We start from the raw sequence: 20,784 nt of genomic DNA on the forward strand, positions 1-20,784 counted from the left end.
TGTCTTCAATGTTTACTCAACTTTTTCCTCAGATTGTTTGAACGGATACCTCAATCTGTCCTTTCCCACCCCTCCACCACTGTAGCTGGATGGAGTTTCCCAAGCTTTTCCACAAAAGGCTTTCCTAAAACAAAAGTTTTTTACAAGTATGTGAACTGTGATTTGTCCTCTGAATAGGACTGATTTAAGATTTGTTTTCTAAACCCAAAGTCTAGTTTAGATGTAAAAGCATGATTGCATGCTGTAAGGCACAGTCTGTTTCCCATTAGGGTATGGTTTTCTTATGTTTACTTAAGATGTACATTAAGATACATACCTTGTATCAATTACACTTGCATTTGCAGCATGCACATACTGAATTTTTTCTGATCCGTATCAGTGATATGATGGAAATATTTATGTGAGGCTCATGCAGGATATCATAGTTCATACTAAATATTTTTATTATGGAAACAACATTATCAATAAAGTACAGTAATATTTTGTGGGTCTAACATTCTATGATTTCAAAAACTATTTTCACCTTTGAATTTTCTTTGTAGTAATAAAAGTTGTGGAGAAGAGTTAAAACACTATGGATATAGAAGGAGGATAGTGATAGAAGTGCCCAAATCAAGTTGATCAGCAGTCTGGGTAGCCCTTATGTACATTATAGCCTGGGGAGCTTTAGAGGAGAGTGAGATGTCCTGAGAAACTAGTGTGCAATGGAGAGGTCTTCAATAAGCACCAAAGTCTCCAGCAAAGTGCTTTTCCTCAGCCACATTTTCCTACCTCAACCTGCAAAGTGGGCTAACAGTATTTTCTCATAGCACAGTATTGCTCTCAGGAGAAATTCCAGGACTGGTGCTACTTTGGTCAAAATAAGCTTTAGTGTTTTCCCCCTAAGCTAGGCACAACCATTCATGCAGCCAGGCCCTCTTTGGATCCCCTCCGGTCAGGATGTGAGTCCAATTTCCTGCAGGTCACTCTAACCAGGACACTCTCCTCCTCTTCAACATCTTCACTAGGCAGCATAACCCTTGTTCTTCACCCTTAAGAAAGCAAACTCAACTTCCTACCTACAAGTCCCTTCAGTCTCTGAAGCTGTCCTGACTCCCGTCACAGCCTCTGTAAAACAGGGAGCTCCATCTTTTTCCATCCTGAAGTCTGTTCTTTTTAATATTACTGTTACTCTGGATAAACTGCTTTTTGGCAGAAGATAGCTAAGGAAGGTATATTACCTTATAAATTAGATTCCTAGTGCTTTTTGTATGGTTATGTGTGTTTCCTTTCCTTGGATCTTTTGACAGTCTGTGTTGCTCTAGCAAATAACACACCTTAAACAAACAAACAAACAAAAAGCCATATTAATGGGAAATATTTCACAACAACTTTGTCACAACACTATTTATCAGTATCTTCACTTAGAGTTCCTCATCCCTTCAACCTCTTAGAAGTAGTTAGAATTAAAAGGCAATACAACTACCATCAACAACCATCACTTTGCTACTGAGAACTTAAATGAAAACACCTAAAGCAGTGGCTCTGCTTTGCATCTATCCTGCAACACCCATGGCCTTTCAGTAACCTCAGGAAGAGAGAGTAAACCAGCCAATATTCCTTCTCACGAGAGTCGCGTATCCTGTGCAGTGTCTGGCTGTGCTGGCGCTTGAAAGCAATGGGGTACAGTACAGAGTAGATTCATGGAGCAACACAGCTGGAGCTGGGGACCCACCATCCACACCACACATATTTTAGCTGATGATTTTTAGGGTGCCTCTAGCCCACTTCCAGGAGCTGGCCACCCTTCGCACCTTCCAGTTTGGCTGCTACCAGAAAAAAAAAATCAGTGTGTGCCCTGCCTTAAGGCTGCCTTGTAATGTAAGCCAAAGCATTCCTTTGGCCAGGAGTTTCTCTTCAAAAGCACATTCCCGATCCATGGTTCAGGCTCCTGGATCCTTTCATAGTTTTACTACTACTAACAATAGTACAAAGATCATGAGTCAGGCTGTCAAACTGCTCCTACGGGCTAATTCCTCCAGAACCAAAGGTGTTTGCTATCTGGAGGTGTCTGGCAGCTGAAGTGATGCCTGCTTGTGCTGTTGGTCTTCAAAGGCTGATCCTCACTGAACACCCTGGCATCTGTCTGCATGTGATGTCCTCGGTATGATGGATGCAGCAGAAAACAGTGCTTGCTTAGGATCCTTAAGAAAACACAGAAGAGGAGTGAACATCAAGGAACTGTCAGTAAAATGCATGAGTAGCTGCTTCAGCATGGAATACTGCAGGAGGAAAAGTAGGTGAGTTCAGGCTCCTCATAAACATATTTCTATCATCTAAATATCTGTGTGAAATGATCACTAAACAGTAGGAAAATCAAAATTTTGTTAATTTTTCAGAAGAAAAAAAGCTCAAGGGCAGATAAGCAGAGAGTGGAAAAGAAATATGGGTGCAGGAAATCACTCAATTCCACTCAATCTGAAATTGGTAGCAGTGGTTTCCATCCATTTCAGCTACGGCAGATCGAGTTCCACAAATACAAACACAAAGGCCAAAACTAATCCACATTTTTGAAAGAATCTGTACAAACACATCAATAGTATGAATGAAAACTTAATGAAAGTGGCTTCAAAAGCAGCTTGAAGTGAGCTGTGAGAAAAACTCAAAACTTCAGAGGAAGAAAGCCAGAAGATTTGGTACAGCATTTAAGAGAAAAAACCCAACAAACCAACTCAGTAACATTGTAAGTTATAGAGGGGTACACTTTTACTTAATCTTGATGCAGCATTGATCAAGGAACCTGTTGCATGCCATCTGTGAGAAGTTAGAAGTTAGGCCACTGTTTCTGGACTATGCAAAGACTCCAATAAAAGTCAGGTATCACAGAAAGTGCAATTATGCTTCATGGCTACCAAAACGAGCATTAACTGAGAGGCAGGAGCAGGGGAAGTTGGCAGGGCTGAGGAGAATTGATTGAGGCAATGCAGACAAGGCTACCTGTGGCCAGAGAAGGTATGGCCATGTCCCTCAGGATGCAGTGCTGGCTTTGATTGCTCATGCTCCTCGTGCTATCTGACCATCAAAGGTTGCCACACCATCCCTGGGACAGGCTGTAGCAAGAGAATGGAAAATGCCAAAGGTATTTTTCATAGTATTTTTCCTTAGGTGAATGCAGGATGGACATGATGGCTGGATTGGATCCACCCCACAGGATGCACATCTTTCTCAGGCAACTGTTGCTGATGGCACAGTGAAACCAAGGTCATGCTTACATGATGCAGAAGTGATGACATTTCCGGAGTTTAATTAACTGCCAGGATAACTTGAGAGAAGTTCAATATGATCACACAATAAATGCACATAAATTAAGAGTACGGATTTGTGCTGCTCACAGGTAGAAGCTAAGTCCCAATCCTATCAGGTAGCTGTTTTCCTTAGACCTGTCTTTTAATACTTCAAAGTATAAAATTGATTCTCCTCATGACAAAACCACTCATGGAACTCATCTAAAGCCCAATATAACTACTGATATAAACAGATTAATAAAGAACAATGTAGAAGCAACAAATATTAGTCCAGTCATGTAATGTGCAGGAAATCAAGAGGGCCAAGGGAACATCTCCTGATTGCACAAGTAAACCCAACACTTTTTGTTGTAGTCAGTCATTTTAAACTCAGTGCTCCTACTATGATCTCTGGGGTCTAGAGGGCATGGAGGAGGCCTAGGGAAGCTTGGGAGCACTGGCCCTTGCATTAGCACTGTCTGGGGCATGGTTACATAGTTGTCTTCTCTCCCTTCACATTCTCTATCACATGAAGGTGATCTTCATCCCTGGGAAGAATAATAAGTTTGACTCACCTGGGTCCGGCACATGTTCGTTGTGACTTTACCCTGCACAGGGGTATTTAGTGCTCATGTTGGAGCTTCAGATCTCTTGCTTGATTGCTGAGCGTTGCCTCCCACGGTGGAAACCCAGGCTGTTTGCAACCTTCGTTTAAATATATGTTATATTGTTTCAGGTGTCCAAAGTTTTATTTTACTTCTCTAGTAAATATCTTCAGCTCCTAAACGAGATCTTTGGGAAAACTTCTCCCACAATGCAACTTAAAAATCACCCTGCAGAGACCTTACGTTCCTCAGCTTAAATCCAGCCTTCAGTGTGCCTTGAGTTATGAGGCTGTCCAGACCACTAATAGAGGAGCAGGGGAATTTACACCAAAAGGAAAAAACAAGCCAACAATAAAAATAACCATTTATCTCTTCTTCCTCCCCAGTGTCTTACTCAAAAGGTCACTGTGTTCTTTCGTGGAAGCAAAGCTCTATAATGTGAGTTTAGACACTTTAGGCTAAGCCCCAGAGTTCTTACTCACTTTCCCCCGAGTAACTTTGGCGGATTTTTAGTTTGAATTTTTTCCTTGGATAAGATCTAAGAAGTAACCAGGGTCTCCAGAACAGAGCTGTTAGTCAGAGAAAAGCCAGGTCAGTGGGGCACGTGCTGCAGGGCTCCCCGCTTAACTCTGCATGACTCACGGCACAGTGCAAGGAAAGAAACAAGCTCCTAGCCTCCCTTTCCTCCTATTTTGCAGATGAGGTTTGCTTACAGTAGCCTCAGCTCAGTGGACTGAAAATGCAGGCTACAGAAGGGTATATCTAGCTCTGTGCAGTCTTACACAAGGGCTGAACAGACAGGTTCCCCCTGTGCAGAAAGCAAACTCCTGCCCATGTCATCATGGCACCATGTTTTACCAAGCAGCAGGTCTAACACGATCTAGAAATAAGTACAACTGTTTGGAAAGAGTGGGACATGCATTGCTTCGCAAAATTTTCCCCTTGCACAGCTTCCTGTAGAAACCCCACTGTCCTGTAAAGGTGTCATTGCATAGGACATCTACTGCTTTTGTTCTCATTTCAGGGAGGTCTGGCCCCAAATCTCTCCCTGAGATTATTCTGCAGAAAGGATGAAGCATTTTACAGGGTTCAGTTTGGCCCAAAAGTTATTTGGGATTGCCTGGAATTTTGGAAACTGCAGCTCCCACAGCTCGGGGTCCCTGGCTGCAGTGACATTGTGCAGGTTTCCTGCTGCCTTCCCAAGTTCTGCTGCTAAAAAAATAATACCCCATGCTTCCCTTGCACTTCCAAATCATACAGTATGTTTTGTCAATGTCCACCATTGTTTAAAGCCCCTCTGGGCTCCTGCTGGGGACATTATTTCTCTCCAAGTTTTATAGGCAGTGGGAGATTCTTCCTGATTTTAAAGAGGGCTCCCATGGATCATGAATAATCTGTGACATTGCTAACACAAGCCTTATCCAGTTGTCTTGTAACTCACAGAAGGGCTCACATCTGAAAATCCAACTGGCAGCCTGAGCATCTGTGGGCATTTTGAAATGCTCTGAATCCAAAAGAGGAGAGTTGGCAGGTCATCCCAAGAAACCACTGTGCACACAGCAGTTCCAATATGCTTATTGGAAAATAATGTGTTTCTGAAAGTTTGCTGAACATCTGCTTGTCCTTAGTCCTCCAAGGCCGTACTTCATCTGTGGTAACTCAGGCCAGCCCATCTCTTCTTGACTAATAGTACATAACACACAACAAGTTGCCCAGTTGGATGCAAAGACAGATAAGTGAGGGAGGGCATTGTCACACCTTGCCTGGAGCTGGAGCCAATGTCCTGTGGGGCTGTGGGCACAAGGCAGCTCCCCTGGTCAGGCAGACCTTCCTAGGCTTGTTTTTCCAATACATTCTCTGTGTACCCCTGGTGGTATCTTCCCTTGGGGTATCCACCTAACTTTCTGCTCTGTTATCCCAGGGATATACAGCCATTTCCCTGTGGAGGACAGGCTGAGCTGACTTGCACCTGGGCACCCTGAAGCAATCAGTAGCAGACCAAGCATCTCTCTGCAGAGGCCAAGCAATTCTCTGCCATGCTTGTGTCGCTAAGGCATAGGAGACACACTTTATGTTTATCAGCTGTGTCTGTACCTCATCTAATGTCTCCCCTTTTTCTTTTTTAAACATGGAAGGGAAAAGAGATACCTTATTTAACTCCATAACAGAATAGTTTATATAAATATTTTACAAAACAACTGGGTGCAGATTATCAGAAAGGTGGATACAAAGAAAGGGCCTTCAAGTCCAATGGAACAAAAGTTTCACCTATAATGAACATGCATGCACACAAGCATGTATAGATACACAACATATCCACCAGATACTGATTAATGAACTAAAAGATGAATTGTAAAATGGGTAAATAAAAAGCTGGAGATTTACTGAATTACAATCCAGTCTATATATTAAAAATTAGTCAATGCATTTATCAGTACCTATAAAACTTTTTTTTTCCTGCATAAAGCCTTAATAACAGCATCTCTTTCTCTGCCACACTCGAATACATTGATCTGAAGGATTGGGGTAGATCATAGGGCAAGAGTTTGAGGATTTTACTCCACCTTTTGCCACTGATTGATTGTGTTAACAACCAAGGCAAGACAGAACTCTGCTACATTTCACAGTTTCCCTTTTGCAAGTGGGATAATATTTCTTACAAGTTTTTTATAGCAGTTTGGATTTTGGGGAGAAATGCTCTATGTTATTATTTTAGGCCCTGCTTCAGGAAAACATGTATGTTTAAATCCTGCTGCTTTAATGGGTCAAAAGCACCTACTTTAGGCTAAGCTCATATTGATGTGGTCTTTCTGAAAAAGCGCCCTAAAACTTCTAATTATTTTTATTAAAAATGTAGCCCACTGAAGCTTACTTAAAAGATAATTTCTAAAAGAGAAAAGTAGTGAGTTAATTGCAGCTCAGCATACTGGAGCGTTACCTTTCGTGCTTTATTCAGATGAAAGAGTCGTGCAGGAGTACCCATGCCTTTTTGATTAGATGCACACAGCAAACTTTATGTCCCCTTCAAAGATCCTTGGGCCGTGTGAAGCCAGGAGCAACTCCGCATTGTCATCAGAAAAAAAAATCAAACTCTTTTTCTCAGAGCCTGACTCCTTTGCCCAGCTCCCCCCTCCCATATTTGTATATATTTCGAGAGGAGAGTCAGGCTTAGTTTGTTCATAAACTGCAGTTCCTGGGCGGACCCCACGCACAGCTGGGCTTTAGCGGCTGGATCCGCCTTCCCGGCAAGCCTGGCTGGGAGCCTCGCAAACTCGGGGCTCCGGGCTTGACAGCAGAATTGCAGGAGACTGGCTCCACCGAGGGAAGATGAATTGGTCAAAGCCGTGAAACCGGGTTTCTTGTTGCTAGTGGGATCCAGAAATGGGTTACCGAAGGAGTCCGAGTCTGCTTCCCTTACTGCTGCTCTCCTTTTGTGAGTAGAAAAATGTTTCTGGTTAGGCAATGTTAAGCAACATACTCTGAGAAGTCATTTATTTTTCCTTCCTCCAGCAAAACAGCTAATCTTTGATTTCTCCCCTGACAGCAATTAGCCAGAGGATTGGAAATAGCTGAGAGTTTAGTAGAATACGCTGCTGCAACTGCATCAGCTGTGTGTTGCTCTTATGGCGAAGGGCGAGCGATCTCTTGGTGGAAAGTGCTGCGTGCTCGCTTGGAGCAGCTCGCAGATGTCAGTGTTTACAGTGCAAAAATATATATAGGTCAGCATTACTTGTTGGAAGTTTTTATTTTATTGTGGGAGATTAAAAGCAACTGAAGTGCGCCGCTGAACGATCTGGCTTCGACAGTGTCCAGATGTGGTGAAGTTTGCAGCTTAGAACTTTTATCAGACCTGGTTTATGCACGGAATTAATCGAACTATTAAAGAAGGGAAGAAGTGGGGAGAGGGGGAGGAGAAGTGTCTTTGCAACAACATCTGGTTATTCGGCAAACCTTTCCAGCACTTACGTAAAGATTTCTTTGTAATAAATGCCCTGTTTCAGTTTTGATAGCACTTCTTCAGTACCGTAGATAAAACCCTCCAGCAGCACTTGAAAATGTGCCCATCCGTGGTTTAACTTTTCTTGTTTATATCTTGATGATTGTTTCATAATGGGGAATGGATTTGTGTATAAGTGAGTGTTATATACACATCTCCTAAGTATGTGTGTGTGTCTTTCTGTATATACAGAGCCTATGTATGTGTATACACGCATATATCCCTATATAGTGTATATTTATATATTTGCATGGACACTGACACTTTTTAAAGTGAACTCTGACCAACACAGACCTGTTCCCCTTGTTATAGAAATTTCAAGGCAACTAGAATTGCTTTTTTCTCCAAGCAATGAAGTAGGAGGATTACAACACCAGTATTTTTGCATCCAAATGAAATAACTGGGGGCAGGGATCTGTATCTGTATTCACTTTATGTGGGTCCCCCTATCTACAAGAACAGGGAATAAAAGAATGATCGGTGAGTAGTTTGTGTGTAGGCAAACACAACCCTGGGAGCAACTGTTGAAGCAGAGAGAACCAGATGGGGAGATTTAGGACACAAACTCTGGTTGATTTTTCAAAAAGTTATGGAGATATATAGTATTCATTATTGTAGATAATACCCAAAAGTATGGTTTGAAATGTAGGATGCTATACCGATAACATCCTGCTAACTTAATTGCAGTTGGAGCAGGAATTACTACAAGGTATTATTTAAAGCACAGTCCTGAGTTGTTTTTGGTAAAAAAGAAGACCACTAATTATCCTTCAGAAATACCTAATTTTGGAGTTATTTAACTTATGGTTTCCTTTTTCTGAAAGGCAAGGTTTTAATCTGAAAGAAGCCAAACCAAAACATATCATGATTACTAAGTTCATCTGAAAGGTTATGTGAGTGATATGATGACAAAATTTGCCTCTGCATGGGAAAAAAAAAATAAGCCAAGGCTTGTTCTCTGTGATTCAGTTCATCAGTGATAGATGTTTTCTGAGACTACATCCACTTCCCTTGCATTTAGTGATAAGGTTGACCCTACAGTCATGTTGAGACAGTAAAAGTACCCTGGGAGCCCACTTTGCGTTGACATTAAAAGAGAAGGGAACAGCAAGTTCCCCAAAGAGACAGAATATACACATTCAGCTGTTCTTCAAGCAAAAACCCATATCAGCCTCTCTTTTAAGAGTGACAGTGCTAGCCTGATGACAGCAGCAAAGTTGCTTCTCTTAGCACAGAGATTTAAGACTTGCCATAGAGAACATGGTTCAGACTCCAGCTGAGCATCTTTAGGAACTTTGCTGCTCTCCCTAAGAGTTTACACCAGGGCAGCAGAGACCCCAGTCTGTGCTCCATGCTGCCTGTCTCTATGCCTTGAATCACCAACATGGTGAAGTGGCCATCACACAGCACCTCTGACCACTTTGGTCCATACACGATGGAATAAAGGGCTGTAGTCTGACAGACCACTGTATTTCCCTAATTCTCCCCGGCCAGCCCCAGCAAGGCTTCAAAATATCCACCCTTAAACTCCTCCCTGGTGGCAGTGGCTGCTGGAGGGCAGCATTTTTGCATGACTTTCTCAGCAGAAGGTGCAGACAGGAGCTGTAGTTGCACTGCTGCTGACACAAACCCTCACACAGGTGAGCAGAGAATCCTTCCCAGGCAGTCCTGGACTTACCTGGCCCGGGACAAAAAAAATACAAGGATCATTCAGAACTGGGAAACTGTCTTACGATGTGGGGGACTGAGGGCTCAGTTTGGCCAGGAGGGAGCTGGAAGGTGAGTGAGCCATCTACAGCCAGGTCCCAGGGAGATGCTTTCTGGCAGAGGGCTTCCTCTTCTATGGAGCAGTGGAAAAACAAGATGTACACACTGGAAGCTAAAATGGGGTGCATTTGTGTTGGAGCACAACACAGTAAAGTTGTTCCAGCAAGTAATTACTCAGGCTGGGGACATGGTGGATTTTTGTTGCTCAAAGCCTTCAAGACTACAAGACTATCTGCTTGGAACTATAACCCATACAGAAGCTACAGACTTGATATCAGGATTACTGTATTGTGCACATGGAAACACTCTGGCCTTAAAGTTAAGAATTGGGAGTTTTTCTGCCCTGTTTTGTATCAGTATTGGGAATGTCTCCCTTGTGCTCCATCTGTTAGGAACAGGACTCACATCTGGACAAGCAGGCATGGGGCTGAACAGTCTCATCTCACAGAGAGGACAACAAAGCACCACAACCCTCTGACCTGTGGAGACAACCTCAAGAGCGTGAGCTAAGTGTCACTGGTGTGACGACAGCTCTCAGGACGTGAAGAGCCCCGGCAGAGTGTCTTTGGGCATCCAACCTCCAAAAGAGGAGATGAAACTCAAAGTCTGCCGAGGCACATAGGACTTCCATGGCAGAGCAAGCTGTAAGAGAAAGAAGATTTTTGAACTGAGGGGAGGTTGCAGGTCTGCTGCCCCAAGTCTAGATCTCCCAGTTTCTGGGATTTGGGTCTGCTTCCCCATAACTCAGTCTCCTATTAAAATGCTGGTCTACTAAAATATCCTAACATTTTTGCCTAGTCTCCAGGGGTCCCTTTGTCATGGTCCCTCATGGAACTTTGATGGCTCCACAGAGAGTACATTTGAGGGTTATCTCCTGGTAGATGGTGGCTCTCTGAAGCCATATGCTCTTTCCTGCCTACACAAACTGTTCCCCCAGTGAGCCTCTTCAGCTAAATATATAGAGTGTATATAATTCATAAATCAGGACAGGGAGCTCCAGGGCTGTCAGAAAAACATCTCTGGCTTTTGATCTGCCCAAGAAATCTCTGACCTATCCCAGGCTCCTTAGGCAGCTTGTTCAAGAAGTTGGCTTCCTATTTCTGAGGTCAGCAGAGCTAAAACCAGGAGTCATAGTGCCACCAAAATGCCAGCCCACTCTTTGGGCAGGGGAGCTGTTGGAATTGCACCCCAACACTAATGTATGCACAATTCAGGAACACGGGGTCAAATGTGAGCTGGTGAGGGGATGGGGGAAGAAATAGGGCAAAGGAGGAGTCACCCTCCATTTCACAGGCAAATACATCCTTTTGCAGAAAGGGGCTTTGCAGGTCCAAGGCTGAGCCGGGGCAGCTGAGCAAACCTCTTCTCCCAGTCTCTGCAGCGTGTGGAGGTGGGTGCTGCCTACCCCAGGACGCAGGACTGTGGGGTTGGTTGTTAGAGTCCTTCTCAAGTAGCACTATGTTTTGCTTTAGTGTTGATTTAAGCCAGCCAAAACACCAAGGAAGAAATTATTCCCTCAAAACAAACCAAGGGGCTGCAAGAGCCCCACATTGGCTGGGTGTAAGTAGCTGGGTTGGGAGCAGGCAGAGCATCCCACTGCCTGAAGGAGAAACTTGTGTGTCCTACCATGAGGCTAAATAAGAACAAAGCTGGAACAAATTCTCCAGCTAGGAAATGAAAGGGGAAAACACAAGAAAAACCCTGACAATGCAGAACTGGAGTCCTCTGCAGTGTTGCAAGTGGCAAGAAACTGAGCAAGGAAAGCAATGTATTATTTTGAATTCAGCTTTACACTTCTCCAAACCCAATACTACTGTTTCAGTCTGGTGTAACTTAGATTAACTGAAGGTTAAGAAGATTGGCAGCGTACAGCTTTGTCAGATTTACAAAAACTGGCATTTCCTCTCCCCTAGCACCTCCAGCTTTTCTCAGACTTGAGACAGGCTGGTCATCATTAAAGCTGCTCAAATCTGTGTTTTGGTGGGAGCTTTGTGGAGGAAAGTCCTTTTTGAAATATAATTCCACAACCCCAAAAAACTCCCAAACAAATAAAACCACAAACCAACAGTAAAATTGATGCTTACTGGTGTTTTACTGGTGTTATCACTATTTATTAATGGTCACAAAGACATTTTTGTGTACCAGTAGTAAATAAATTCAGCCAGCTGCAATCATGATACTTGTTACTCTCATTAGAGATGGAGTTCTGGACAGTTGTATCCCACATATTCCCTGAATATGCAGAAAGCAAACACTGGTATTAAAAACAGGTGACTGGGGGCTTTTATTCTGAGAAAATATTCAGCTCTACTGCCTGTACTCCATGGCTTTATATTGTTCCGTGTTTTGCTCTGTCGAGTTTATTTCCTCAGGACATTGTTTTCCTCTCCCCTTAGTGATAACTCTTTGCAATAACATTTGCTTTCTGTCGGGCTCCACAGTGTTACAACTTGCCATAAACTAATGAACTCTCCCATAGATTGTCGTGTTTTCAAGGAAGTGCAACATCTGATCTTTTTATTAAAAAAAACAGTCCCACCAAGGAGACAAAATCAGCAGCTCCCACACACTTTGCTCTTTCACATCCCATGTTTAGAGCTGTGTGCCAAGTGAAAGCCTCGTGCTGGAAGGGGCCTCCACGCAGAGGGGAGATAACACCACTGATGGCTGGCTGCCCTATCAAACCTGGGGATTACAGCTACATTATCTCTGTGCTGGACCCCAACTGTGGGATAACATTTCCTTAGGGATCTTCAAGGGGAAGTGAAGGGATGGCTGAAAGCTGTCTTGGCCCTGCTTGCATGCACATCCCTGAATTCAGAGTCAACTGTCGTGATCCTGCCTCCGGAAAGGATCTGTAGCGTCCATCAGAGTCTTATTTCTTCTTCATCAGTTGGTTCATCTTTTTACTACGGTCCATGTAGGGTTGAAACTCTCCTGCCAGCTGCTAGTAACTGTCAAAATTTTAGGAGAAGTGGGAGTGCCTGCTTATCATGCGATCCCCTCTGCAGCCCATGCTCCCGCCAATTACACCGCTCCAGGACTTACCCTTTCATGGAGCTGTTCCACTGCAGTGTTTTCCTTCCCATTGATAAGCCAGGAACATGCCTGACAAACGACAGCTGATTTATACTACAGCAAATGCATCCTGGCGTTGGGGTAATTAATGTGTCCAGCTGTGCACTGCAGCCCGCCAGTCTGCGCTGGACGGGGGGCTACCGCCCGTGTGAACTCCAGCAGACCAAGGACATGCCTCAACTCAGTGCTACCCATGACTACACAGGGTTATTTGGACTCGAGACTGAAACTTTTTTTTTTTAAAGTACCTTTTCAGCATTTGCACTCTGTGATTAGAAGCTGTCGTGGGGACCTGATGTGCAGCTCCAGCGGTGGCAGCTGCCAAGTGTCACTTTGCAAAGCCCTGCGCTCCAGTTCCACCCCTGCCACTCTCAAAGCAGGCAACAACTCTCAAAGTGGTTGAAGCAACATCATACTGGACATGCTCTGTCTGTGGGAAGACCTCTTATCTTGCCACATTGGGGATGGAAATGTTCCCTTTAGCTCTATGTCATTTACTCTCCACTGGATCCAGAACTCCAGTCCTTCTAAATAAGTAGATGTCCAAAGAAAACTGTGCTCAGCAGCTTCCACGCTGGCTCCAGAATCAGTTCTAATGAGGCCTGAAGGTTTCTGAAAGAAATGCCAGCCTGCCTTCATTCAGCCTGCAAAGAGCTGTTGTCCTGCCCTTGCAGCATATGATGGCACGTCCTCTGGCCACGCCTGGGAGCTGGAGAGTCCAGGACCATCACACACACCCTAATGCATGCCCTGCATGCAAAACAGTACAGATGGGTTTGTACCAGCAATGGGAACTAGCACAACCATGACAGCCAGCAAACAGGGCTGGTTTATTACCATGGGCTGGGGTCCAGGCAGGGCTGAGCCCTGAAAAACCCCCTGAGAGCTAACACTGACTGATATCTCTCCAATATCTGAGTCTCTCCTAATCTTTTCAGTTCCTCCAACACCCCTGTGAAGATGTTCACTCTGTGAATAACACTTATATCTTTGCATCTGGGAGGCCCAGAGACATCTGCTGAAGTTCCTGGCTACTAAGAGGGGACTTTTCCTTAGATCAGCAATGCAAAACCCTGGGATTTTGATACTGACCCCTTCTAATTTCAGCCATCCCAAACCAGAAGGCTTGGCTGTGTCCTGCATTGCCATAGTGCACCATGCACCCCATTAGAAAGATGCTATTGCCAACGTGAATTCATGCTGTGTCCAGCACTGAAAATCCAGAGAAGAATTTCTCTTATTTTCCTGCAAAATCAGTGGCTCAGACCCCTTCCTGGAAACAGTTTTTGGGAGTGCCATGACTGCAAGTGCTTCTGGTGTCTTTACAACTAACACTGGTATAGCTATTTCTTTAAAAAGATCCATTGCTGTTTTCAGGTGGATTGTTTAGTAAAATGCTGTCCATGGAGAATGAATGCCTGTGTCCCCAGTGAGTGTTTGACAGAGCAGGTTGCCAGTCAATGCAGCTGGGACAGGATGAGGAACATCTGTTTGATGCTGCTTGATAAAACTTCCTGCCTGGGAGACTCTAAATATCAGCATCCAGCATGGAAGAAATGGAATCAGCTGCTGTCTTGCTGTGTAAAGCATTTTTTCCATACTAGATCTGTCCCAAAATTAGCCCCAACCAGTCCATGATAGAAAACAAGACCCTTCTTCTTACAATGGGAAGTGACACACAGAGCCATAAGCTCAAGAAGTTGAATGAATCATCCTTCTTCAAATAGACCCAGGGTACAAGCATCCACAGAAATAAGACCAATGGATCCCCTGGGAGCTCAGTTCCTGCCATGTCTTTAATATGTCAAAAGGCACTCGATGGAAGAAAATGGTCGCAGATGTTCCCACCAGAGGCAGAGGCCGTTCGCTTGGGGGTGCGATCTCAGCACGCGTTCACTGTGGGTTTGTGTCTTTGCCCTGTGCTCACCTGCTGTAAAACAGCGTCACAAGCCTCTGAGCTTTCCTTTCACCCTCGCCAGGGCTATCAGCTCTGCAACAGGCTGTAGCTTGGGAGGCAGTTCTGGGGCAGAAGTGCTGTTCAGCAATATTCAGACTCACCATGTTTCAGAAGGTGTCCAGAGGCAGGATGCTGAGTTGAAAAGGCAGTGCACTATGCAAAATGATGAGATCTCGGAGCAGAAGATGGTGAATAGAGAAGCCACTCTTCATCGTTTCCTCCATGTTGGAGGAGCGGCTTTGCCCCCTGCACCTCATCCCCTCTAGCTGTCAAGTCTCTCTGAAGCTGTGCTGCAGCTCTGCTCAGTGGCTGGGACTTGTGGTAATCTTCTCCTTCTCCTGCAAGTGGGATCTCTTGAGAGGCATCACAAAGACAAGAAAGCTCCTGTTACTCTTATGTGCAGAGGAAAAGCACTTCGGGCTCTGTCAACAGAAACATACCTGAAAATTTTTTTCCATACCTCAAAAAAATTCCTTTCCAAACCCCTGCTCCTTCTGCCCTCCTACCATAGCTCTCTTCTGCTTTAGAAAATGGAAAATGTTCAAGTTGAATTCAACCCTATTGTGCAGTGCTTTTTAGTAGGTTACAACACAAGCTCTCTAAAAGATATTTTTAATAGATCAAGAAAGGCATGAAAGAGAAGAACACACCGTCTATTTACACGCTAAATGTGGGACACTTATGAGAAGGGAAAAAGTATTTTGTGTCTGTAATCCAGGCTAGCCTCAAGTTCAAGTTCCCTCTGACAGCACAAATTACTTAATTACTGCTAGATCCGATCTAAATGAGGGCAAAACTCAACTCTACATAATAATTTTAGCAGACATAAAGAACTGGCAGTGCTGGTACAAGTTGATGACAGCACATGGACGGAAAATTAACAGAGCATCCCTGCCCCAGCAGCTTGTCACAGAGTCCCTTGCAAACCCCACTTGATCTGATTCCTTGGGAATCAAAGTAATATAAATGCAAAAAAAAAAAAAACAAACTAGTCAATCACGAAAAGTCCAACCTAGACATGAAGAGCAGCTCCAGTCTAACGTCTCTTTGCGGGCTCATCAAAGACCTTCTAGCAGATGGCAAACCAAACGTGTGCCAGGAATTTCAAACACTCCTCAGGAAGTTCATCTAAATCATCAGTAAACCATTTGCACTTAAAACAGAGTGAACTCCATTGCCCAAATGTGACCCAGATAATGTTTCTGATGTGTTTACCTATTTGGATGATATCTTTAAATTTCAATTCCATCTATTCACAGAGATCCAGGATTCCTGCAGAGCTTGAAAAATGTACACAAAACTGAATTCCAGAGCATAATATGATGATAATGGTAAAAACCCCCTGACTGCCATGCAATAGTTTTACTTGAATTTGTAGGTTAGACAGAGCTATGTCTGCTACCTACTTGCAGCTCATGTGCTTATTCTCCTTGGTCCTTGCTGCAGCTTTTTAAGTGTAAAAAGGGGTACTCCTCTTTGCAACATCTTCCTGAGAATGAGCTGCAGAAGCTGCAGTTAAATGGGATATAAGATAGACTCTTGGTGCCTCTGCAGAAACAAGAGCAACAAAAATTATGGCAGCAGCAGTGTGGAGTTGGTTGACTCACCTTCTGCCATTCACCTCCCAGTCCTGAAAGTGCTCTAAAATACTCAGCAATTTCTGCAGCGACTTGTGACAAGATGAGCTCAAACCAGCTGCATGTGACCAGGCTGTGACTCCTTCTCCCAAGCAGTGTGGGAGGTGGGAAAAGGGACTTATTTTTAAGAGAAGAATTTAGTCAAAACTGGATCACTGCAAAGTGCTCTTCAAAGGGCTCAAATCTCAGAGCTCTCTGAAAACATGGCATGCAAATCCACCAATATCAGAAGGCACTTTCCACAGGGGATGTGGCAGCTTAGCCCTCTGCAGACCCCACTGGCAGCCCATGCACTTCATGCCATGACATATGCTAATGCATTGCAAAGCCCCAGACAAGCAGAGGTGCCGGCAGAGCTGCTAAAACTACTTATGAACTGCTGAAACTCAGCATTTCCCCACCTCCTCAGACCCTGAATAAGTTGCTTTCCATCTGACAAGGAGAAATGGCATGTTCCCATCACACGCTGTCTGGGCTGGTGGGAGTTGCTTGGGCCATGGGGCTGTGAAGTGATTCTGGTGCAGGTAACCACACGGGACTGCCTGAATACATGGGCTGACCCCTGGCTGTGGGATTTTTTCCTCTCAGACCCAAACTTGTTAGGCTGTGCTGCTGGCTTGGCTTGCTCTCTCAAGGCTTTTCCAATACAACACGTAGGTAGAAAGGACAGCAAAAGATAGGAAAAATAAAGGAATGGGGTCATAGGTGCAATGAGGGGGACTTGTTGCCAGCTGAGGTCTTGAGTTGCACCTTCAGGCACAGGATGGCCATGAAGTTTGGATTGTGTCATGGCTCCTCACATCTGACTTTCAAAGCCCAGTCTTTAACCAGCTGCTGCCAAACACCTGATGGGATAAGTACAGTTACTACTGGGCAAACTCACAACTGCTTTTGTCTGCCAGGGAAGTTTGTGCCTGGTGTGGTAATGGCTCTGGAGGTACCGGCCATAATTATACAGCGACCCACAACAGCCAGCACTCGGCACTGAGGGAGTGAAAAGTCCACTGTTAAGCTGATGTCCTGTGCAGTGTGAGGGACTCCTGTGCTAGCCTCCTGTCCTGTGCTAAACTTCAACCCTCCTTTGAGCCACCTTTCTAAGGCAGGATGCAAAGCATCCCTGCTCATCTACCAAAGAAGTAAACTAGCCTCTAGAACAGTGGACAAACCCCTAACTTCCCTGTTTGCTTTGGGACAACTTTGCTCGTCTAGAGAGTCAGCACAAGGCTGACACCCACATGGAGCTGTGAATTTGCACTTTCAGGGCTGTCCCATCCTGCCCTTTCACAACCATCATCTGACCCTGGATCATGACTTTGTGCCACTTTCTCGTTCAAATTGCAGCCCAGCAAGTGGCACATGTTCCATGTGGCAAGTGTCCCATGATCCATCAGCCCAGCCAGGTCTGATACAGCAATTCACCTTAATTGGGCTTAGCTTCTTCCCCAGGTGAAGCAGGTGCTTGGCTGCCATAGGGGCTTACTGAAAAATAATGCAAATAACACACAACCAGGAAACCCCCAGCCACCAACTTTATATTGATGTTTCAGTGAAGTGTGTTGGTGAAATGGATCCAGAAATACACAAAATTTTCAGGCATTGCTGAATGTTTCAGACACTGAGGAACAACAAATGAAATAGTGCCACTAGTGGCCACTAGGCCACTACTGTTTTATCCATTCCACATTCCCCTATCCTCAGCTCAACATCTCTGGGTGCAAACTGGTGTTAATGGGAAGGATGTTGCCCATAAAACCAGAAAGAAAGGGCTCCCGGGAGAGAGCTTGAGTTCAGAGTCTAATGGGGTATAATTTTTGTCTCACCTGATACTTCCAAAGCTCAGCAAGGGAGAACATCTTCCTGGTCATGTTGGGCTGGGTCCTGCTGGGCTTCAAGACCTCAGGATTTGCCGTGTTTTTCAAACTTTCATGCCAAACTTTCTTCGGTGAATAATTTTGACATTTGAAGGAGTTATCCAGCTAAAAGACAAGCAATAGGCAATAGTAACACATTTCGAGGGGCACCAGAAATCCACAAAGTTGCTTTAAAAATGTTTACGTAAAATAAGCTTCATCTTAATAATTTTTGCTTGTAACACACTGTTGTGTTCTGTGTGCAATTTTTCCATAACTCTTTTCTAATGGGTTGCATGAGAGCTTGGATGCAAAGTAGCCATGAGGAGATGGGGAAGATCCTCCAGGAATTACTTTGCATGTGGAAATGGATTTCAGTTCAGCCACTTCAGAGCAATTTTTTGTTTACTTTCCACTGACATGAAATCAGCCACGATTGCATCGCATGCGGGATTGGTTAGCCAGTTACATAATGCTTAATAAATCCAAGAGAAATAATATAAAACACATCACCCAGTCTGGAAAGTGGAACAGTATCTCAGTCAGTGTCACTAACCCGCCCGGGCCTGGCATCGCCGAAGCATCTGAACCAGTGCTGGGGGGGTGCAGGGTTGTGCTCTTGCATGATAGATGTGATTAGGAAAAATGCTTGCGGCATGTGTAGGAGCCTTGAAGACAGATAGATTGCGTGGGCAGACTGTGTGTGATGGTGAGGGTCTATCAAAAAGCAGAGGTCACACTCCCACAGGGAGGGCAGCTCACCGCATCCCGCAGGGCAAGGCAGGCACGTGCTCACCCAGTTCCAGCTGTATCTGCTGCTCATGTAAGGTATTACCTCACCCTAATAATTTTCCTCTGAGTACTTCATAAAATCATAACGACCCTGTAAACAGAGAGACCAAGATTAGGTGATTAATTATTTACCACAGATTATTTCTGCAGTGGCATGTGGAAGAGAGAGAACATTTCACTGGTGGTCCCCAGGGAGTGAGAGGGAAGGGAGGCGACCCAGGACAGGGTTGCCAGGCTAAACACAAAACTGTGGTGCCCGCTTGCACCCGAAAAATGGGGTGTGCAGGAAACTACAGGTACCTCAGGGTCTGCAGTGCCAGTGCCCTGGCTCTCTCAGAAAAGCTGTCCAGCCCATGGGTGTATCTCTCCAGCCACAATCTACTGCTCTGCACAGAGCAGCTTTTGGCCTCCTTTCCCACATATCCCTGCCCTCTCTGCTCCCCCGCTTTGCCTCTAGTCCCAGAGGAGACCTGCTGATGTCTTCACCCACGCTGTGGCTAACTTCCAACAGAGGAAAAGCTAGGGATGAAGGGGTTAATTACTACAGGCGCAGCACAAGCCAAGCCTGTAAGTGACTCCCTATTGCTATTTCGAAAAAAGGCTGCCTGGAAAGGGAAAGGAAAAAAAAAAAGAAAGAGAGGTTTACTTTACAACCATCATTATTTCATCTGCAGAGTTTATACAATGGAAAATAAAAGCCAGGCTACGCGAAGTCGAATCATTTCTGTTTCATTAATGGTATGGAAATCGTTTTGTTTTTATAGGGGAAAAACAAATGTGAACTTGATGTGTGTGTGTGTGCGCGCGCGCATGCAGCTCCCTTCATTGCAAAGGGCAGAGCAGTGGAATCCAGAAATAAAAAATGACTCAGAGGCCGTAGGATCTATGAGTCAGTTGAGCTGCTGTTGTTTTTAAACACAAGCGAGAGCACGGTATGGCAAATAATTGCCCCTGCAGCTTCCCCACCGCAGGTGTCCAGCCCAGCCCAGCCACCCTAGGGCAGTGTGCTGCTCTCTGCCAGCCCACAGCTGGACACCAGCTGGACCCGGGCTCAGCACCCCCAGAGCCCCGGGATCCAGGCAAGGGCCTTAAGGGATGGAGCAGGAGCTGTCTCCGCAGGAGCAGCTTTGGGGATCAGAAAGTGAAATCTGGGAAGGAAACTTGAGATCTTGTCAAGTGGATGGAGGAGACAAGTGGCTCTATGGGCGGACAGAGGAGCCCTGTCATTGCCCACAGGCACAGACATCAACTGACCAAAATCAAAGGGAAACTGCTCTGACCAAATTCTCCCTGCCAAGTGCCAGGAATCACCTCTCTGGCCCCTGGCACTCCAGCTTGCCTGGATGCTGCCAGCTTTGTTGAGGTGCAACCCTGGGATGTGTCTGTATGAAATGTCCCAACACCCCAAAGCAGAGTCATTGTGCTGACGCATAGAAAACTTGTGAAAGGGACCCAAGAAATGTCAGAGATTACCAAAGCAGAAGTATGGACAATAATCTGCAGAGCTCATCTCTCCCCAGGGTGAAGTTAGATCATGAGGTAATTTAAGCATCTGAAGGAGATTGGAGGAGCCTGCTTGGTACGATCCATACTCAATTTACTTTGTAATGGGACTAAGCAGTATTTGCTAAACACTTAATTTAAAGGGATATTCTCACAAAGGAAAAATAAGTGGTGGAATAAGTCAGTTACCAGCCTGTTTGAAGAAGGTCCAAGCAAACCAGAAATGTATACTGCATGTCTTCCTGGCACTGGGAAGCACTGATGTCTAATGCAATCAAAATCAGTCCTCTTTTATTCACCAGGAAACATTTCTGGCTCATTCCTTGCTCCATACT

The 20,784-nt window shown here is 44.8% G+C and overlaps 1 protein-coding gene across 1 annotated transcript in view; it reads left to right on the plus strand.

Moving 5' to 3' along the window:
- Window positions 1-7,135: 7,135 nt before the first annotated feature.
- LOC113965509 (TGF-beta receptor type-2-like) overlaps window positions 7,136-20,784 on the plus strand; it is a 31,692-nt gene continuing 18,043 nt past the window's right edge. Inside the window, exon 1 of the mRNA XM_027679037.1 lies at window positions 7,136-7,301. Within this exon, the coding sequence (XP_027534838.1) occupies window positions 7,250-7,301 (52 nt within the window). The 5' untranslated portion in view covers window positions 7,136-7,249. The remainder of the gene's footprint in view (window positions 7,302-20,784) is intronic.

This window comes from Neopelma chrysocephalum, unplaced genomic scaffold (assembly GCF_003984885.1).
Source record: "Neopelma chrysocephalum unplaced genomic scaffold, ASM398488v2 Primary Assembly neopelma1_44, whole genome shotgun sequence".
Taxonomy (NCBI): Eukaryota; Metazoa; Chordata; class Aves; order Passeriformes; family Pipridae; genus Neopelma; species Neopelma chrysocephalum.